The sequence below is a fragment of the Nyctereutes procyonoides genome, unplaced genomic scaffold, assembly GCF_905146905.1.
Source record: "Nyctereutes procyonoides isolate TBG_1078 unplaced genomic scaffold, NYPRO_anot_genome, whole genome shotgun sequence".
Lineage (NCBI taxonomy): Eukaryota > Metazoa > Chordata > Mammalia > Carnivora > Canidae > Nyctereutes > Nyctereutes procyonoides.
Genome location: NW_026575047.1, coordinates 18989825 through 19010533, shown reverse-complemented (window position 1 = coordinate 19010533; position 20709 = coordinate 18989825). Strand labels below are relative to the sequence as shown.

Sequence of the window (20709 nt, the reverse complement as noted above, 5' to 3'; positions counted from 1 at the left end):
AGCAGAAGTCAGATGCTTAACTGACTGAGTCATTCAGGTGCCCCTGTATTTTTTTTTTTTTTTTTAAGATTTATTTGAGGGAGAGCCCGCACTCAAGCACAGCAGGGAAGGGCAGAGGGAGAAGAGAGAGAGTGAACCTCCACCAGACCCCGTGCTGAGTGCAGAGCCTGCTGTGGGGCTCAATTCCACAACCCCAAGATCATGACCTGAACTAAAATCAAGAGTTGGTCATTCAGCCGACTGAGCTACCCAGTTGCCCCTGTTATACTTTTGATTGTAACAATCAACAAGTCTGTTCAGGTTCAAAAAGAGAGAAAATAGACTACACTTCGTTTTTTTCAACTAAAGTATAATTGACAAATAATACTAATCAGGTGTGTAACAAAATGATACTTACACATTACTAAATGATCACCATAGTAAGTCTGGTTAACATCTTTCATCATATGTAGTTACAAAGAAATTTTTTGCCTTATGATGGGGACTTTTAAGATCTACTTTTTTAGCAACTTTCAAAAAAGCAGTGTTTGACTATATTATAATTGACTATAGTCACCATGCTATATCCCCTTGACTTATTTTATAACTAGAAATTTGTACCTTTTAACCCCCTACACCCATTTTGCCCACCCTCTACCACCAATCTGTTTGTTCTCTTTATATATTAGCTTGGTTTATTGTTTCAGTTCCACATAGAAGGCAGATTATACAGTATTTGTCTTTCTCTGACTTATTTCACTTAGCTTATGTCCTCAGAGTCCATCTGGATTGTCACAGATGGCAAGATTCCATTCTTTTCATGGCTGAATAGTATTCTTCTGTGTGTGTATGTGTATGTGTGTGTACACACATCATTTTTATCCATCAATGGACCTTAAGTTGTTTTCATGTCTTGGCTATTGAAAATAATGTTGCAGTGCACATAGATGTGCATATATATTTTGAATTAGTGTTTTCATTTTCTCCAGATAAATACCCAGAAGTGGAATTGCTGGATCATGCGGCAGTAATTCTATTCTTAATTTTTTGAGAAACCTTATGCCATTTTCCATAGTGGCTGCACCAGTTTACATTCCCATCAGTAGTGCACAGGGTTTCCTTTTCTCTCTATCCCCACCAATGCTTGTTATTTCTTGTCTTTTTGGTAATAGTCATTCTAACAGGTAAGAGGTGATGTCTCACTGTGGTTTTGATTTGCATTTTCCTGATGATTGGTGATGCTGAACAACTTTTCATGTACCTGCTACCCATTTTTTTTTTTTTTAAGGAAACCAGGCTTTTTTTTTTTTAAGATTTTATTTATTTATTCATGAGCTACACACACACTCACACACAGAGGCAGAGACACAGGCAGAGGGAGAAGCAGGCTCCATGCAGGGAGCCCGACATGGGACCCCATCCCGGGGTCTCCAGGATCACACGCCGGGCTGCCGGCGGCGCTAAACTGCTGCACCACCAGGGCTGCCCACCTGCTACCCATTTGTATGTCTTCTTTGGATAAATGTCTATTTAGAATTTTTAAATCAGATTGATCTTTTGTTGTTGAGTTGTAGGAGTTTTTAAAAATATTTTGGGTATTAATCCTTTACCAGATAGGTGATTTATAAATATTTTCTTCCTTTCAGTAGGTTATCTTTTCTTTTTTTCTTTCCCTCCCTTCCTTTCTTCCTTCCTTAGATTTTATTTGTTTGAGAAAGAGAGAACATGTATGTGAGCTGGTGGGGGAAGGTTGGCAGGAGGAGAAGCAGAGGGAGAAGTTGACTCCCCACTGAGTAGGGACCCCAGTGCGGGGCATGATCCCAAGGCCCACGAGATCATGACCTGAGCTGAAGGCAGCTGCTTAACCCACTTAGCCACCCAGCACCCCAGTAGGTTATCTTTTCATTTTATTGGTGGTTTCCTCTGTTGTGCAAAAGATTTTTAGTTTGATGTAGTCCCACTTATGTTTGCTTTTGGAGTCAGATCAAAAATTTATCACTAATACGGATATCAGGGAGCTTACTGCTTATGTTTTCTTCTAGGAGTTTATGGTTTCAGGTGTTACATTCAAATCTAACCCATTTTGCATTAATTTTGATTAATTTTAATTAATGTTAATCCATTTCTTAGTTAAGACCATTCACCTCTTAATAGGGAGTAGAAAGATCTGGAAGAGCCTGTGTGACTGGAAGTAGTGCTGTGGCTGCTTTTGGAGAATACAGTCTGCTACATACATCTTTCTAGAAATTGTTTTACATAGGAGGGATCCATAGTACACAAACATTTCTGCAACTTTTTTTTTTCACCTCATAGATCTTTTCATGTTAGCAAATGTCTTAGTTTTTGGTTTTCTAAAACAGTACCATAGACTGGGTGGCTTATAAACAACAGCAATTTATTCCTCATAGTTCTGGAGACTGGAAGTTCCAAGATCAGGTGTCAGCATGGTTGGGTTCTGGTGAGGGCCCTCTTCCAGGTTGCAGACAGCTGTTTTCTCATTGGGTCCTCACATGGTAGAGAGAAGGCAAGAGCATTCTGCGGTCTCTTCTAAAAGAGCATGAGTCCTGTTCATGAGGGCTCCATCCTTATAACCTATCACCTCTGAAAGGCCCCACATCTGAATACAAGCACATTAACGATTAAGATTTCAGCATTTTTCAATAGTGTAATGGTATTGGAATCTTCTTTTCCTTTAGTAACACGTAAATATCTAAGTTGTGAGTACTTGAAATAATGTAGGAAATAGAGCAAAAAGTCAAAGTCTCCCTCTTGCCTACTCCTTACCACTCTGACCCCATGATCACTATTGCTTGCTTGGCCAGAGATTGGATTTAGTTTGTGGACTTTCCAATCATGTATCTATGTATTTATGTATCTCTACATATATATGTGTATATATATATCTTTATATTTGTATAAAATCAAAATCACTTGTACCATAAGGGTATAACATATGGATTATACTGTTCTCCTGTCAGTGGCCTTAAATTGTATGGTGATTTTTGGTTCGATAAATTCAAAATCAGATGTTTTGTAGGATTGGAAAAAGTATATATTTTTCATTTGGGCAAAGTAACCCAACCTATTAGTGTTAGAGGTTTAAAAAATATTTTTGGGGACACCTGAGTGGCTCAGCAGTTGAGCGTCTGCCTTTAACTCAGGGCATGATCCCGGAGTCCTGGGATTCAGTCCTGCATTGGGCTCTCTGCATGGAGTCTGCTTCTCCCTCTGCCTGTGTCTCTGCCTCTCTGTGTCTCTCATGAATAAATAAATAAAAATATTTAAAAATAAATATTTTCAAAATATTCAGACTTGCCTTTAACTCAGTTATTTGAAGTCTTGAGGCTTAAACATGCATGGATTATTGTGGGTTGCTGCAGATTATTTTTGTTAATGTTATAGGAAAATATGTAGAAATGCTACTTACTCGTTAAGAACTAAGTTTGATAAAAAATACTAGGTTCTATCTGGTCTCCCAGTTGAAACATTGAACTTCTGTATGGTGTGATTATGTAGGAATATTTGAATGTTCTTTATTTGTGTTTTGTCATTTCTTTAAAACATCCCTCCTGTAATTTAGCAGCATATATGAAAACCTAAAATGTATATACCTTTATTCTAGCAATTCCTCTCCTTATCCTAAAGAGATTAAATACATAAGAATGTATTTGTAGGAATATTCACTGCAGCATTGTTTTCATGTACAAATTTGGAGATGATGTAATTAAATGGAATGCTCTGCAGCATTAAAAGTTATATAAAGCTGGTTTTTGACCTTAAAAGATTTGTTACTAGGTGTGTGTGGGTGACTCAGTTAAGTATCTAACTTGATTTCAGGTCGTGATCTCCGGGTCATGCCCCACACTCAGCAAGGAGTCTGATTCTCTCTCTCTCTCTCTCTCTCTCTCTCTAAAATAAATAAATCTTTTAAAAATTTATAAATAGTTTCTGACTATGGCCAAAAGATAGCAAAATAACATGGAGAGGGTTGTGTTTTGTAAAATTATATATATGTACATACATGGAATTAACTGTGTGGATCCACATATACACAGGGTTTTTTAAGATTTATTTATTTATTTATTTATTCATTCATTCATTCATTCATTCATTCATTCAGAGAGAGAGGCAGAGACACAGTCAGAGGAAGAAGCAGGCTCCATGCAGGAAGCCCGATGTGGGACTCGATCCCAGGTTTCCAGGATCACACCCCAGGCTGCAGGCGGCGCTAAACCGCTGCGCCACCAGGGCTGCCCTCTTATGATTATCTTAATAACGTTTCTTTTCTTCAGTTTTCTTTTTTATAAGAATACAGTATATGATACATATAGCATACAAAATACATGTTAATCAGCTGTTATCAGTTAAGTCAGCAGCAGCCTATTACTAGTTAAGTTTTGGGGGAGTCAGAACTTATACACGGATTTTTGACTATGCCAGGGGTCAATGTTCCTAACCACTGTGTCATTCAGGTGTCATCTGTATTACAGATATGTATGTCTGGAGTACATTAACCAGAATGTTAATAAAGAGTTATCATCAAAAAAAAAAAAGTTATCATCATATGGTAGGATTTTGTCCATTTTGGTCACTGCTCTATCCCTAAGAACTACTGGAACATAACTGAACCACATTAGAATGTAGGAAATGTTCTGTTTTCTTCTTTTTTTTCCCCCTTTAAATAGTGCTTTGTGTCATTATTGTCTCTCTACTAGTAGTAGGCTCTCTACTATGTCTACGTATCCATAATATATACTTGCTATTTTGTGACTGTATTTCCCAAACCTCACATTGGAACTCATGACGTGAGACAGATGATCAGTTAGAGTACCTAAACATGGGCATACCTATTTCTCGTCTTCACTTTTCAATATCTTGCTCTCAAGCTGGCAAGGAATTTAGTTGTTGCAAATGAAATTCCTTTATATAATTCCTCTGAGGAGTTTGAGGAAAAAATAGTCTCTTAAAATCTTTGACAAAATGCGCATAAAAATCACTCCTTAATATTTCTCAAAGAAATAAATACTTTGCTATATTTATGTTTTGAGGAGAGCCACAGGAATCTCACTGCTCAGAGATTTTCAAGCCAGCCTTACAACTGTGAGCTGTGTGAGGTCTGGTTAGAGAGGACATTGACTGAACTATTTAGTTACTGCTTTGAAAGTATTTTTTTGTTGTTGGTTTTAGAATTTCATTTTTTTTAAAATTGTAGTGATAAAGTTGAGCATGCTTATTTCACAAACAGGCAGCTCTGTTTAATTTTATTATTTTTTTTAAAAAAAAGATTTTATTTATTCATGAGAGACACACAGAGAGAAAGGCAGAGATACAGGCAGAGAGGAAGAAGCAGGCTCCATGCAGGAAGCCCGATGCAGGACTTGATCCTGGGACTCCAGGATCATGCCCTGGGCCGAAGGCAGGCGCCAAACCACTGAGCCACCCAGGGATTCCCTCTGTTTAATTTTAAAAGGACTTTCTCCCCCTTTCCTGAATATTGCTGTGATGCTATAATCTAAAAACATTATCCCGTGGGCCACGAACTGGGTTTTTATACACATGTTTAATTTTATATATGTTTAATTATATCATTTAATTCTTAGAATGCCTTAAGGTTCATAATGTTAGGTAGGTAGTGATGGGATGAGGGATAAAGCAGATGCTGGCCATGCTCTTGCAGCCACTTCTGAGGGTTAACAGCCACACCTTTGAAAGAGCTACCTCCACGGGCTAACAGAACAAGAAAGGCCTAGCCACGAAGCTGGCTCAGAAGCCATAAGGAGACTTTGAAGACCTGAACAGGCACACAAAAGGTACAGCTTGCTTTAGGGTCACAATAGAGGCTCGTAAGAATCTCATAAATATACAGTACATAAATACAATTATAACGACGCATCATGAATGGGCAGATGCGCAGAAACCAAAATGATATCTGACCACCAACTGTCAATCAAAAATGTCAATTAAAGCCAAATTTACATATACAAAAACAGGCTTAAAAGAATGCAGCTAGAGCCACTCTTACTCTGGCCAGGCCCCGCTTTCTCACTTGAAAATGTACTTGGTATCTACTCAATAAACTGTCCCCATTCTGGTCTCGGGTCTCTGATTCATTGGTGCATCTGGGACAGGAACCAAACAACCCATAACATCAATGACATCAATAGGTCATATTTATGTCTCTTATATTTTGAAGAAGCTTTATAAAAAGTGACAGACACAGAATTTGAACCCAAATACCTCTGACTTTAAAGCTTTACTTTTAATTTTTTTTTAAATTTTTATTTATTTATGAGAGAGAGAGAGAGAGAGAGAGAGGCAGAGACATAGGCAGAGGGAGAAGCAGGCTCCATGCACCGGGAGCCCAACGTGGGATTCGATCCCGGGTCTCCAGGATCGCGCCCTGGGCCAAAGGCAGGCGCTAAACCGCTGTGCCACCCAGGGATCCCTAAAGCTTTACTTTTAATAACTGTTCTGTTTACCAGTGCATAGATAGCTCCATGGGAAAGAAGGGGACTTCCCATATATGTGAAGTTCTTGGGCAGACATAGAAAAATAGCAAATAAGGGGCACCTGGGTGGCTCAGGTTGAGCGTCTGCCTTTTGCTCAGGGCATGATCCTGGGGCCCTGGGATCAAGTCCCACATCAGGCTCCCCACAAGGAGTCTGCTTCTCCCTCTGCCCATATCTCTGCCTCTCTCTATGTGTTTCTCATGAATAAATAAATAAAATTTTAAAAATAGCAAATAAGTTCTTGTTTAGGTAGTGTCTTAGCTCAGGCTGCTATAGCAAAATACCATAGACAGCTGGCTTAAACAGCAAACATTATTTCTCACAGTTCTGGAGTCTGGAAAGTCTAAGAACAAGTGCAGGCAGATTTGGTGTCTCATGATAACTCTCTACTTGGTTGACCAGATAGTTTCCTTCTTGCTGTATATTCACATGGCACAGAGAGAATGAGGGCTCTAGTCTCTTCTTCAAGGGCACTAATCCCATCATGGGGACTTCACTCTTAGGACCTCATTTAACCTAAAGACCTCCCAAAGGCCCCACTTCCAAATACCATCACATTGGGGATTTAGGACTTCAGCATATGAAGTTGGGGCACAGACATTCAGGTACATTTTGATAACTCCAAAGAGAAAAACATTCTGTTCTTTGTAATTCTTATCAGTAAATTTTTCCAAAGTAAGATTCCTCATAGAAGATCCATTTATCTCCTTTTTGTTATTAAAATCTCTTTGGTCTACATTTTTCCCATAGGCCGCCTCTGACAGCCAAGGTTTTATATCAGGCTCCTGGGATATCCTAACAAGACTGTTTGGATTCTTCAGTGTTCCCTAATGTGAAATCTCTGCACCAGATCTTTTTTTATTCTTTCAGTTTCTTTTAGTATCTGCCTATTTCCCTAATTTAGAAATACATTTATTCATACTGTGCTTTCTCTGTGATTTTGAAACTAACTCACTTCAAAAACTTTCTTTGACCATCCTAGTTATGTAGAGAGATCTAAATCTACTTTTATTTCTTTTCTAGTATCCTAGGATCAGTGTTGACATGAAAGTTTATCTGGACAGCAACAGTAGGCTCTAGATAGTTCACATATGATTCCTCCCTTCCCCTCCATCATAATACGAAAAATATTTGAAGTCTGTGACCATCCTGTAGATACTGGCATTTCTGTTTCCTTCACATATTATCCTTGTTTTTTTTTTTTCTTTTGTTTTTACAAATAGTTTCCTTTTGGAGTAAGCCAAAATTAGCATCAATATGTATTCTCCAAATAAGTCCAGAGAAAACTGAGATGTATTGTAAATTAGGCCTTTGTATAAAGAGTTCCATCAAAACAGTAAAATTTTCTTGTACTGAAAATACATGGTTTTTTGAATTTTTTTAAGAAAATTATTTAAAGAAATTACTTTTTTACTCATCATAGGTGTTTGAATCTGAACACTGAATATATATTCCAAAACACTGGTTTGGAAAAAACACTTAAGTGCTGGGCTAGGAATGTGATCATGCTACTTTGGCACCTCATTATTCAAAGTTAGCAGCATTGCTTGGTGGTGAACATGAAGAATGTCACCAGGAACTCATAGAAAACCAGCCGGAAGAGCAGGATCCAATCACAGCTCTTGGTGGAATGTCCCAAAGATTCGATGCAGCTTGAACTAGGGATAAAGTGCTACCCTCAGCCAGGCTCCCAATGGATAAATTCTTCTCATTCTTGGTTGTGTGTGTGTGTTTGTGCACATGCTTGCAGGCATTCATTTTAAATTTTCTTAGAGCTGAAGGAACTCCTGCTTGTACACCATGAGCCCCAAAGGGTTTATCCTTGCCTGCTGAAAACCATTTGACTCCCAGTCTTCTGGCTGTCTTTACCTAGGAAAAATCACTTATTATGAGCCAGTACAGCTTCCACATTAAATTGATTTAATTTCTCGTTTTACCTTATATGTGAATGAATTAATTTTCTAGAAACTCCTATAACAGGACAAATTGTACATTACCTTTTTTTTAAAAAAAATTTTATCATAATCCCAAAGGGAAACCTGCTCTTTCTTCCCATGGCACTTTGTTCCCATGGTTCTCTCTCTCTCTCTCTCTCTCTTTTTTTTTTTGAGCAATCTTTATACTCAGTATGGGACTCCAACTCTCTACCCCATGATCGAGTCACTTGTTCTATGAACTGAGCCAGCCAGGCACCCCAAGAGAGATTTCTTTTAGTGCAGAAGGAAAACATTGGTTATGTTGGTCTTAGAGTCTATTTAATAACTATACTATGGTTATTTTCACCTCAATCTGAATTTGCTTCAGTTCAGTTATACAGTTGGTCAATTCATAGAAGTATTTTGTAACCATAGAATTATGCTTGAGAGGATGTAATGATATGTTAACAAATTATGAAACAGAATTTTAAACATTGTGAAGTAGAATGGAATTGTGTTAAGAATTTAGACTCTTGGGGATCCCTGGGTGGCGCAGCGGTTTGGCGCCTGCCTTTGGCCCAGGGCGCGATCCTGGAGACCCGGGATCGAATCCCACGTCGGGCTCCCGGTGCATGGAGCCTGCTTCTCCCTCTGCCTGTGTCTCTGCCTCTCTCTCTCTCTCTGTGTGTGTGACTATCATAAATAAATAAAAATTAAAAAAAAAAGAAAAAAAAATCTATAAATAAATAAATAAGTAAGTAAGTAAATAAGTAAAATATTAAAAAAAATTAGACTCTGGAAAAAAAAATGAGAATTTGAAGTTTATATTGGGTATCTAACCTTCTCCAAAACTCAAGTTTCATCCATTGGGAAAATAGCAATAATAGAATCTGCCTCCAGCCCTTAGTTGAAGATTAAAGAAGATATCAAGTTAAAGTGCTTAGTACAGTACCTACCACATACAGTTTTCCAATATTTGCTATTATAATTGTAATTATGTGAAAGTGTGCATATTTTAAGACTAGAAAAGAATACATGGGGCAGTGAGTTAATCTACATTAATTTTTAAATATTCGGGCAGCCCGGGTGCCTCAACGGTTTAGCGCCTGCCTCTTCAGCTCAGGGCATGATCCTGCAGACCCGGGATCGAGTCCCATGTCAGGCTCCCTGCATGGAGCCTGCTTCTCCCTCTGCCTGTATCTCTGCCTCTCTCTCTCTCTCTCTCTGTGTCTCTCATGAATAAATAAATAAAATCTTAAAAAATTTTTTAAAAAATATTCATAATTGGAGTACTTTCTCATTATATAATATTTAAGATATATTTAAATAAAATATATTTTAATAATATGTTAAAATTTACAATTACTTTTAAAGTGAATTATGTAAATGTATAATTTATATTACATATTACAATAAAAACATTATCAGTGAATAACCCTACGATGACCTCAGAGTGTTCAAGTGAAAGGAAGAGTCCCATGTCTCACACTCTGATTCAAAAACTAGAAATGATGAAGTTTAGTGAGAAAGGCAGGTCAGAAACTGAGACTGAAAGCTGGGTGTCTTGCTCCAGTCAACCAAGCTGTGAATGCGAAAGAAAAATTCTTGAAAGAAAATTAAAGTTTCTACTCCAGTGAAAACATGAATGATAAGAAAGCAAAACAGCCTTATTGCTGATAATGGAGAAAGTTTGAATGCTCTGGATAGAAGACCAAAGTCACCACCTTCCCTTAAGCCAAAGCCTAATCCAGAGCAAAATCCTCTTTAATTCCATGAAGGCTAAGATAGGTGAGGAAGCTACAGAAGAGAAGCTGAAGCTAGCAGAGGGTGGTTCTGGAGTTTTGTCTTTTTTTTTTTTTTTAGATTTTATTTATTCGTGTGAGAGAGAGGCAGAGACATAGGTAGAGGGAGAAGCAGGCTCCCTGTGGGGAGCCTGATGGAGGGGCTTGATCCCAGGACCCAGGGATCACGATCTGAGCTGAAGGCAGAAGCTCAACCACTGAGCCACCCAGGCTTCCCTGGTTCATGAGTTTTAAGGAAAGAGATCATCTCTATTAAAAAAAAAAACAAAACAAAAAAAACAAAAACACAAGGTAGAGCCTCTAGTGCTGACGTGGAAACTGCAGCAGGTTACCCAAAAGATCTAGCTAAGGTAGTTAATGAAGGTAACTACTACTAAATGATAGATTTTCAGTGTAGGTGAAACAGCTTCTATTGGGAGAGGATGCCATTTAGGACTCTCTTAGCCAAAGGAGAAGTCAATGCCTTGCTTCAAAGGACAAGCTGTCTTATTAGAGACTAATGCAGGTGGTGATTTTAAGTTGAAGCCAATGCTCATTTACTATTCCTCAGATTCTAGGGTTCTTAAGAAGTATGCTAAATCTACTCCACCTAAATGGAAAAACAAGCCCTGCATGACAGCACATCTGTTTACAAAATAGTTTACCGAATATTTCAAATCCATGGCTGAGACCTATTTCTCAGAGAAAAAAAAAAGATTCCTTTCAAAATATTACTGCTCGTGGACAGTGCACCTGGTCACACAAGAGCTGTGATGGTGATGTATAAGATGAGTGTTGTTTTCATGCCTGCTAACACAGCATCCATTCTGCAGCTCATGAATTAAGAAATCATTTTAACATTCAAGTCTTAGTACTTAAGAAATACATTTCATCAGGCTAGAGCCTGTGTCCTGTGCTGGATCCGGGCAAGGTAAATTGAGTCTGTTCTCTATCCTTAAGCTCTGTTTGTTTTTTGTTTTTAGATTCCACACATAAGTGAGATTATACAGTATTTATCTTTTGTGTGTGTGTGTGTGTGACTTTCTTCACTTAGCCTAATGTCCTCATGGTCCACCTATGTTGTTGCATATAGCAAGATTTCATTTTTTTAATGGCTGAATAATATTCCATTGTATATATATTTGCCACATTTTCTTTTTTTTTATTTTTATTTTTTTGCCACATTTTCCTTATCCGTTCATACATCAGTGGACATTTACATTGCTTCCATGTCTTGGCTGTTATAAATAATGCTGCGATGAACCGGGGGCGGGGGGGCATATATTTTCAGATTACTATTTTCCTTTTGGATAAATACCCAGAAGTGGAATTGCTGAATTATATGGTGATTCTTTCTTTTTTTAATTTTTTGAGGAACTTCCATACTGTTTTCTATAGTGGCTGCACCAATTTACATTTCCACCAACAGTGCACAAGGGTTACCTTTTCTCTACTTTCTCACCAGCATTTGTTGTGTTTGTCTATGGCCATAGAATGTATAATTTTTAAAGAATATTTTGATTAATTCCCTTCATATTTAGAGTTAGGATATATGCCATATTTTTACATTAAGATCTGTTTTCCTGGGATGCCTGGGTGGCTCAGCAGTTGAGCATCTCCCTTCAGCTCAGTGTGTGATCCTGGAGTCCGGGGATCAAGTCCCACATCGGGCTCCCTGCATGGAGCCTGCTTCTCCCTCTGCCTGTCCATGCAAGGAGCCCGATATGGGACTCGATCCCGGGTCCCCAGGATCACTCCCTGGGCTGAAGGTGACACTAAACCGCTGAGCCGGGATCCCTGGGTGGCGCAGCGGTTTAGCGCCTGCCTTTGGCCCAGGGCGTGATCCTGGAGATCCAGGATCGAATCCCATGTCGGGCTCCCAGTGCATGGAGCCTGCTTCTCCCTCTGCCTGTGTCTCTGCCTCTCTCTCTCTCTCTCTCTCTCTCTCTCTCTCTCTGTGACTATCATAAATAAATAAAAATTAAAAAAAAAAGATTAAAAAAAAATAAAAATAAACCGCTGAGCCACCTAGGCTGCCCACAAAACATATTTCTAATATAGATTATCCATTTTTGGTTAAATCCAATGGCTAACTTTCCTTTCTTCTTTTTCTTTGTAGTTGAGGCAGTCCCAGTCCTACTGCACAGATACAGAATGTCTTCAGGAATGTAAGTAATGATGGGACAGGAGGAACCTTGGCACTGTGGACAGAAATAGAGGACAGATGACTATGAATATTTGTTGGAAATTTTTCTTACACTTTGATGCTTAAGGAAGTGGTTTTCAGTAATGTGTTTCCTCATTAAATATTTCACTTTTTAACTTAACCTTTTTTTGCCTCAGAAACACACTCTGGTCATTGAAGAAAATTTTATTTATTTATTTTTTTTGAAGAAAATTTTAAAGTCATAGATAAGAAAAAACTTCCAGAATACTAAAAGATAACCATTATTGACAACTTGGTGCAAAATGTTTCAGACCTTTTTCTTGGCAAATGTATGTGTAACAGTGCAGTTTTGGCTAGTCACACTGGAAAATAATCAAGGCTGCTAGGCACAAACCCTCACCCTTTCTCTAACATCTCGTTGCATCTATAGCAGCTTTGGGAACTTTCAAATGAAGGAAGGAGGCCTTCTTTCCTATGGTTTGGAAGCTTTGGGCCTTTTGGCTCTGACATTGGCATTCTCAAGAGAGCATAGACAGTTGGGAGGTTTCTCAGCGTGGCTTTATGAGCAGTAGTGATGCTAAAGTGAGAATCCAAGCAGGAAGATGGACCCTGCATTGTTAATATAGCTGCATTGTTAATATAGCTGATAGACTTGGTGGCTTTTTTTTTTAAGATTTATTTATTTATTTAAGAGAGAGAGAGAGGGAATGTACAGGTGTGTGTGCATGCATGAGTAGGGTAGGGGCAGAGGGAGAGGGAAAGGGGAGAGAATCTCAAGCAGACTCCCCACTGAGTGCAGAGCCAACTTGGGGCTTGATCTCATGACCCATGGGATCACACCTGAGCCGAAAACAAGAGTTGTACATTCAGCCAACTAAGCCACCCAGGTACCCCTAGACTTGGTTGCTATTAGGTGAGGCACCGTTTTTTTTCAGGACACAAATGACTTTAGGGGAACTAATAATAACATTTAAGCCAATTCTGTCTTATGCCATAATAATTTATAAGAATGGAAGAATGACATTAACAGGAGGGTGAAATCTGACACAATTAATTTCAAATACACTAATGAAATGGGATCACTTTGTGTGTGTTGTTTTTCATTACTGTATTATAAACATACCAGTATATATTTGTCTTAAAAATAGTTACTAATATAAAGCATTAGGGGGATACACCAGTGTTTATTTTTTTTAAAGATTTCATTTATTTGTTTTAGAGAGAGTGCATGAGTGCTTGCATACAAGTGGGAAAGGAACAAAGGGAGGGGAAAGAGAATCTCAAGTAGACTCCATGCTGCGTGTGGTGCCCAATACAGGGCTCAGTCTTTTTTTTAATTTTTTTTTTTTTATTCATTTATGATAGTCACACACACAGAGAGAGAGAGAGGCGCAGAGACACAGGCAGAGGGAGAAGCAGGCTCCATGCACCGGGAGCCTGACGTGGGATTCGATCCCGGGTCTCCAGGATCGCGCCCTGGGCCAAAGGCAGGCGCCAAGCCGCTGCGCCACCCAGGGGTCCCCCCAGGGCTCCGTCTTAAAACCCTTAGATCATGATCTGAGCTGAAATCTAGTTAGACACTTAACCGACTGAGCCATCCAGACAGAGTTTAAAGTATTTGCTTTTGTTGGAATCTTAGGCTGCCGATACATTTTTTTTGCTATTACAAATAATAGTTGAACACACATCCTTTGTATGCATTTTTAAATTACTTAAATTATTTTTTACCTTTTCATTCCATTTTACCCATTTCTCCCACCCCACACCTCCCACCTCTGGCAACCACCAGTAGGTTCTTTGTGTTTAGGAGCTTGTTTTGTTTTGTTAGATTCCACACATAAGTGAGATAGATTGTTTCCATATCTTAGCTGTTGTAAATAGTGCTGCATTGAACATGGGTTCATACATATTTTTGAGTTAATGTTTTCATTTTCTTTGGAAAAAAAACAGAAGTGAATTGCTAGATCATATAATGGTAGTTCTTGTTTAAATTTTTTGAAGAACCTACATACTGTCTTCCATACTGGCTGCACCAATTTCTATTCTTACCAGCAGTGCACGAGGGTTCTTTTTCTCTGCATCTTCACCAACAGTTGTTATTTTTTGTCTTTTGGATAATAGACTTTCTTACAGGTATAAGATGGTATCTCATTATGATTTTGTTTGCATTTCATGATGATTATTGATTTTAACCTGTTGGCTATCTGTGTCTTCTTTGGGAACATGCCTATTTAAGTCATCTGACAATTTTTTAATCAGATTTTTTTTTGCTGTTGAGTTGTATGGGTTCTTTATGTATTTTGGATATTAACACCGTGTCAGATATATGATTTGCAGTATTTTTTAAAAGATTTTATATACTTATTTGATAAAACACACAAGTAGGTGGAGCAGAGGAAGAGAGGGAGAAGCAGGCCTGCTGAACAGGGAGCCTGATGCGAGACTTGATCCCAGGACCCTGGGATCATGACCTGAGCCAAAGGCAGATGCTTAACTGACTAAGCCACCCACACACCTCTTTTCTTTTTTTTCTTTTTTTTAATTTTTAAATTTTTTAATTATTTTTTTATTTAAATTCAATTTGCCAATATATAGTATAACATGCTCATCTCATCACATGCCCTCCTTAATGCCTGCCACCCAGTTACCCTATCCCTCCATCCACCTCCCCTTCTGTAACCTTTTGTTTGTTTCTCAGAGTTAGGAGTCTCTCATGGTTTGTCTTATTTATTTTAGAGACCTCATGCATGGTGGGAAGGGAGAGAGGGAAAAGGGGAGGGTGTCTTTTTTTTTTAATTATTATTATTATTTTTTTAATTTTTATTATTTATGATAGTCACAGAGAGAGAGAGAGAGAGAGAGAGAGAGAGGCAGAGACATAGGCAGAGGGAGAAGCAGGCTCCATGCACTGGGAGCCCGACGTGGGATTCGATCCTGGGTCTCCAGGATCGCGCCCTGGGCCGAAGGCAGGCGCCAAACCGCTGCACCACCCAGGGATCCCAAGGGGAGGGTGTCTTAAGCAGACTCTGCACTGAATAGAGAGCCTGATGCAGGACTTGATCTCATGACACTGAGATTATGATCTGAGCTGAAACCAAGAATTGCATGCTTAACTCACTGTGCCATCCAAGCACACACCCCCCTTTTTTAAAGAGCAAGTATTTTCTTGTATTCAGTAGGTTGCCTTTTTATTTTGTTGTTTTCTTTGCTGAGCAGAAGTTTTTTTGTTTGATGCAGTCCCACTTATTTATTTTTGCTTCTGTAGGTTTCACTTTTGGTGTGACATTCAGGTCATTGACAAGACCTTTGTCTTGCCTGTATTTTCTTCTAGGAGTTTTGTGGTTTCAGGTCTTACATTCAGATCTTTTATTCATTAAGAGATCATTTTTGCGTATTATATAAGATAGTGGTCCAGTTTTCTACTACCATTTAGTGAAGAGATTGTCCTTTCCCCATTGTATATTTTTGGCTCCTTGGTCATAAATTAATAGAGCATAAATGCATAAATTCATTTCTGGGCTCTATTCTGTTCCATTGAGGTTTTTTTTTTTTGAAAGGGAGAGATCATAAGCCAGGGGGGAGAAGGAGAAGGAGGCTCCCTGAAGAACAGGGACCCTGATGTGGGGCTCTATCCCAGGACCCTGGGATCATGACCTGAACCACAAAGGCAGATGCTTAACTAACTGAGCCACCAGGCACCCCAAATATGTATCTGTTTTTAAGCCAGTAACATACTGTTTTAATTACTATAGCTTTGTAATAGAGTTTGAAATCAGGGAGTGTGATGCCTTCAGCCTTTTTTTTTCTTTTCTCAAGATTGTTTTGGCTCTTTGGGGTCTTTTGTGGTTATATACAGATTTTAGGATTGTTAGATTTCTATGAAAAATGCCATTGGACTTTTTGGTAGAGATGGCATTGAATCTGTATATTGCTTTGAGTAATATGGACTTTTTTTTTTTTTAGATTTTTTACTTATTTATTCATGAGAGAGAGAGAGAGAGAGAGAGAGAGAGAGAGGCAGAGACATAGAGGGAGAAGCAGGCTCCCTGCATGGAGCCTGATGTGGGACTCGATCCTGGAACTCCAGGATCACGCCCTGAGCCAAAGGCAGATGCTCAATCGCTGAGCCACCCAGGCATCCCTAATATGAACATTTTAACAATATTAATTGTTCCTGTCCATGAGCATAGAATGTCTTTTTATTTGTGTCATCTTTAATTTCTTTCATTAGTGTCTTACTGATTCAACATAAAAGTCTCTAACTTCCTTGCTTAAATTTATTCCTAGGTATTTTATTCTTTTTGATGTAATTATAAATGGTATTGTTTTCTTAATTTCTCTTTTTGCTAGTTATATTTAGTATATAGAAACACAACAGATTTGCGTATTGATTTTGTATGTTGCAATATTACTGAATTTGTTTATTCTAACCTCTTTTCAGTGACTTCTTCAGGGTCTATATGTAATGTCATCTGCAAATAGTGACACTTTTACTTCTTCCTTTGAAATTTGGTTGCATTTTATTTCTTTTTCTTTCCTAATTGCTCTAGCTAGGATATCCAATATCATGTTGAATAAAAGTGGCCACAGTGACCCATTCTTGTTGTGTTCCTGATTTTAGAGGAAAAGAGTTCAGGTTTCACAGTTAAGTATGTCTTACATACTTACACAGTTAATATATTGTTGAATTCTGTTTGCTGGGGCACCTGGGTGGCTCAGTGGTTGAGCATCTGCCTTTGGCTTAGGTCGTGATCCCGGGGTCCTGACATCGAGGGAAGGGAAGGAGAAGGGAGCCTGCTTCTTCCTCTGCCTACGTCTCTGTCTCTTTGTGTGACTCTCATGAATAAATAAATTAAATCTTTAAAAAAATAAAATAAAAAGAATTCCATTTGCTAATATTTTGTTGAGAATTTTTGCATCTGTGTTCATAAAAGACTTTAGCCTGTAACTTTTTTTTCTTGTGGCATCCTTGTTGGTTTTGGTATGGTATCAGGGTAATGCTCACGTCATAAAATGAATTTAGTAGGTTAACTTCTATCTTTGGATGAATTTGAAAAGTGTTGGTATTCTTTTTAATTTTTTAAAAAGATTTTATTTATTTATTCATGAGAGACAATGTTAAATGTTTGGTAGAACTCACCAGTGAAGGTTTTTGTTTTTGATTACTGATTTAGTCTCCTTACTAGTTATCAGTGTGTTAAGATTTTTTTGTTTTATGATACAGTCTTAGTAGGCTCTGTTTCTAGGAATTTATTCATTTCCTCTAGGTTGTCCAATTTGTTGGTATATGATTATTCATACTAGTCTATTATAATCCTTTGTATTTCTGTAGTATCAGTTGTTACATCTCCTCATTAATTTCTGATTTTAGTTGAGTCCTGTCTCTTGTTTTGGTTAGTCTGACTAAAGGTTTGTCCATTTTGCTTATCTTTTCAGAGAATCATCTCTAGGTTTTACCAGTCTTTCCTGTTTTTAATTTCTATATCATTTACTTCTACTCTAATCTTTGTTATTTCCTTCTACCTACTGACTTTGGACTTCATTTGTTCTTTTTCCCTAGTTTTTGAGATACATAAAGTTAGATTGTTTGAGACTTTTCTTATTTCTTGAGGAAGACATTTATCATTGTGAACTTCCCTGTAGAACTGTTCTTGCTGCATCACATAAATTTGTGTGTTATATTTCCATTTTTGTTTGCTTTGGGATATTTTTTATTTTATAAAAAATTTTTCTGGGGGGATCCCTGGGTGGCGCAGCGGTTTGGCGCCTGCCTTTGGCCCAGGGCGCGATCCTGGAGACCTGGGATCGAGTCCCATGTTGGGCTCCCGGTGCATGGAGCCTGCTTCTCACTCTGCCTGTGTCTCTGCCTCTCTCTCTCTCTGTGACTATCATAAATAAATAAATAAAAAATTTAAAAAAATTAAAAAAAATTTTTCTGGGGTGCCTAGGTGGTTCAGTTGGTAGAGCATGCAACTTTTATCCCTTAGTCCAGAGTTCAAGCCCCATGTTAGGTATGGAGCCTATTTTAAAATAAATAAATAAATAAAATTAAAATGGGTGAATACTGTCTTTAAATATTTTTTTCTTTAATCTACTGGTTGTTCAGTAGCACGTTTAATCTCTACATATTGTCAGTTTTCCAGCTTTTTTGTGAAATTAACTTTTAGTTCTATATTGCTGTGGTTGGAAAAAATGATTTCAGTCCTCTTAAGTTGATTATGACTTGTTTTGTAGTCAATATCTGATCTATTCTAGAAAATGTTCTATGTGCACTTGAGAAGAAAGTGTATTCTCTTTCTTTTGGATGGAATGTTCTGTATATACAGTTAAGTCCATCTAGTCTGGTGCTTCATTTAAGGCTGATGTTTCCATATTGATTTTCTGTCTGGGTAATCTATCCATTGGTGTAAGTGAAGTATTAAAGTCCCCTACAATTACTGTATTGCTGTCTGTTTCTCCATTTAAGTCTGTTAATATTTGCTTTATATATTAGGTGCTCCTATAAATATCTATAAATGTTATATCCTCCTACTGGATTTATCCCTTCAACATTATATAATGCCCTAATTTGTTTCTTCTTATAGTCTTTGTATTAAAATTGATTTTGTCTGATATAAGTGTAGCTACCCCAGCTTTCTTTTGATTTCTATTTGCATGGAATGTATTTTTCTGTGCCTTCTCTTTCAGCTTATGTATGTCATTACATTTGAAGTGAGTCTCTATAGGCAGCATATAGATGAGTCTTATTGTTTTACCCATCGAGCCACTCTATTATGCCTTTTTTTTTTTTTTAAGTAAGCTCTACACTCAGTGTACGGCTCCACTGAATTCATGACCCTAAGATCAAAAGTCACATACTCTACTGACTCAGCCAGCCAGGTGCCGCACCACTCTGTATCTTTTGATTGGAGAATTTAGTTTGTTTTACAGTTAATTAGTGATAGGTATATACTTGTTGCCATTGTGTTCATTGTTTTCTGGACATTTTTATAGTTCCTTTCTTCTCTTGCCCTCTTCATTTGTGGTTTGATGACTTTCTTTAGTGTTATGCTTATATTTCTTTCACTTTATCTTTTGTGTATTTACTATAGATTTTTTTGTGTGTGGTTGCCCTGATGTTTACATATAACAGTCTATTTTAAGGTGATAATGGCTTAAGTTTGATCCCATTCTGAATCCCAACATTTTAACTGCCCCTCTTACATTTTATGTACATTTTAAGGCTTTTGTCATATTACCAGATTTCCAGATTTCATTTATTAATTTTATACTTAGCATTCCTGAAGCTGAGCTCCACTTTATTTTGTATATGAAGCTAAAACACAGTAAGGTACTATTATAAAGTGTTATATATAACACAGTAAGGTACTATTATTAAAATGTATAAAAAGTATACTTGTTATTACATTATTATTATTACCGCTGTGTGAACTGAGTGTCCCATTAAACTCTGTAAATATAACAGCTTAGAGGAATAGCTAAAACAGTATGTTTTTAGCCCAAAGTAGAAATTTTACCAGAACATTGTCCATTGGTGCAGCAGGGTGTTGATGATTATATGCTCTGGATAGGAAGGTAATGGTAATGTGCAGATGCTGTGTTAGATTGTTAGGATGATGGGTGGTGGTGGTGGTTCCTCCACTCCAGATTTCTTTAAGTTGCTTTTTCAGTAGCATTCATTAATCTACAATGTGCCCTCTAATAAGCAGCTCAAAATTTTCTCCTAGCCGGTAAAGCTAAAACCTGTTCTTCTAGTTGAAAATAATCTTATTGAACTCCTTATGGAAAAACAAGTATTTATTACATTTGTGGTATTTGTGATGCTTGAGCCAGCCCCATCTTAAACCTCATTTCTTTGAGTGAAATTTCATTTCTTTAATCTAAATTTTATAAAGACAAAATTCTAGAGCTTAAATATTTACTTATATTGGCCAGCTTTTCTCCCCTGCTTCTTTTAGCATTTGATGGAAATCCTTTCTGAAAGCCATGTTTTTAAATGGTTTATACAGTTGTTTCCTGTGGGTGATAGAATTACATTTCTTTGTATTCTAAATTTTCTCTGGTGAGTTTATGCTGTTTTCATAAAATATATATTAATCTGGAGTTCCCACAATTACCTTCTCAGGTTAAATAATTTGCTAGAATGGCTCACAGAACTCAGGAAACCAGTTTACTTACCTTACCAGTGTATCATAAAGGTTACAATGCAAGAATGATCAGATAGAAGGGTTACACAGGGCATGGTATGTAGTGGAGGGGTGCAGAGTTTCCCTTTTTCTCTGGGTGTGCCACTTTCCCAGCACCTCGAGGGATTCACCAATTAGGAAGCTCTCTCAACCCCATTGTTTAGTTTTTAT

At 37.7% G+C, this 20709-nt stretch overlaps 1 protein-coding gene across 6 annotated transcripts in view; it reads left to right on the top strand.

The window, feature by feature from the left end:
• SMIM14 (small integral membrane protein 14) overlaps window positions 1-20709 on the top strand; it is an 83182-nt gene that overhangs the window by 51795 nt on the left and 10678 nt on the right. For all 6 annotated transcript variants that reach the window (XM_055326348.1, XM_055326350.1, XM_055326353.1 and 3 more), the window contains one exon: window positions 12305-12353. In XM_055326348.1, the coding sequence (XP_055182323.1) occupies window positions 12305-12353 (49 nt within the window). The remainder of the gene's footprint in view (window positions 1-12304; window positions 12354-20709) is intronic.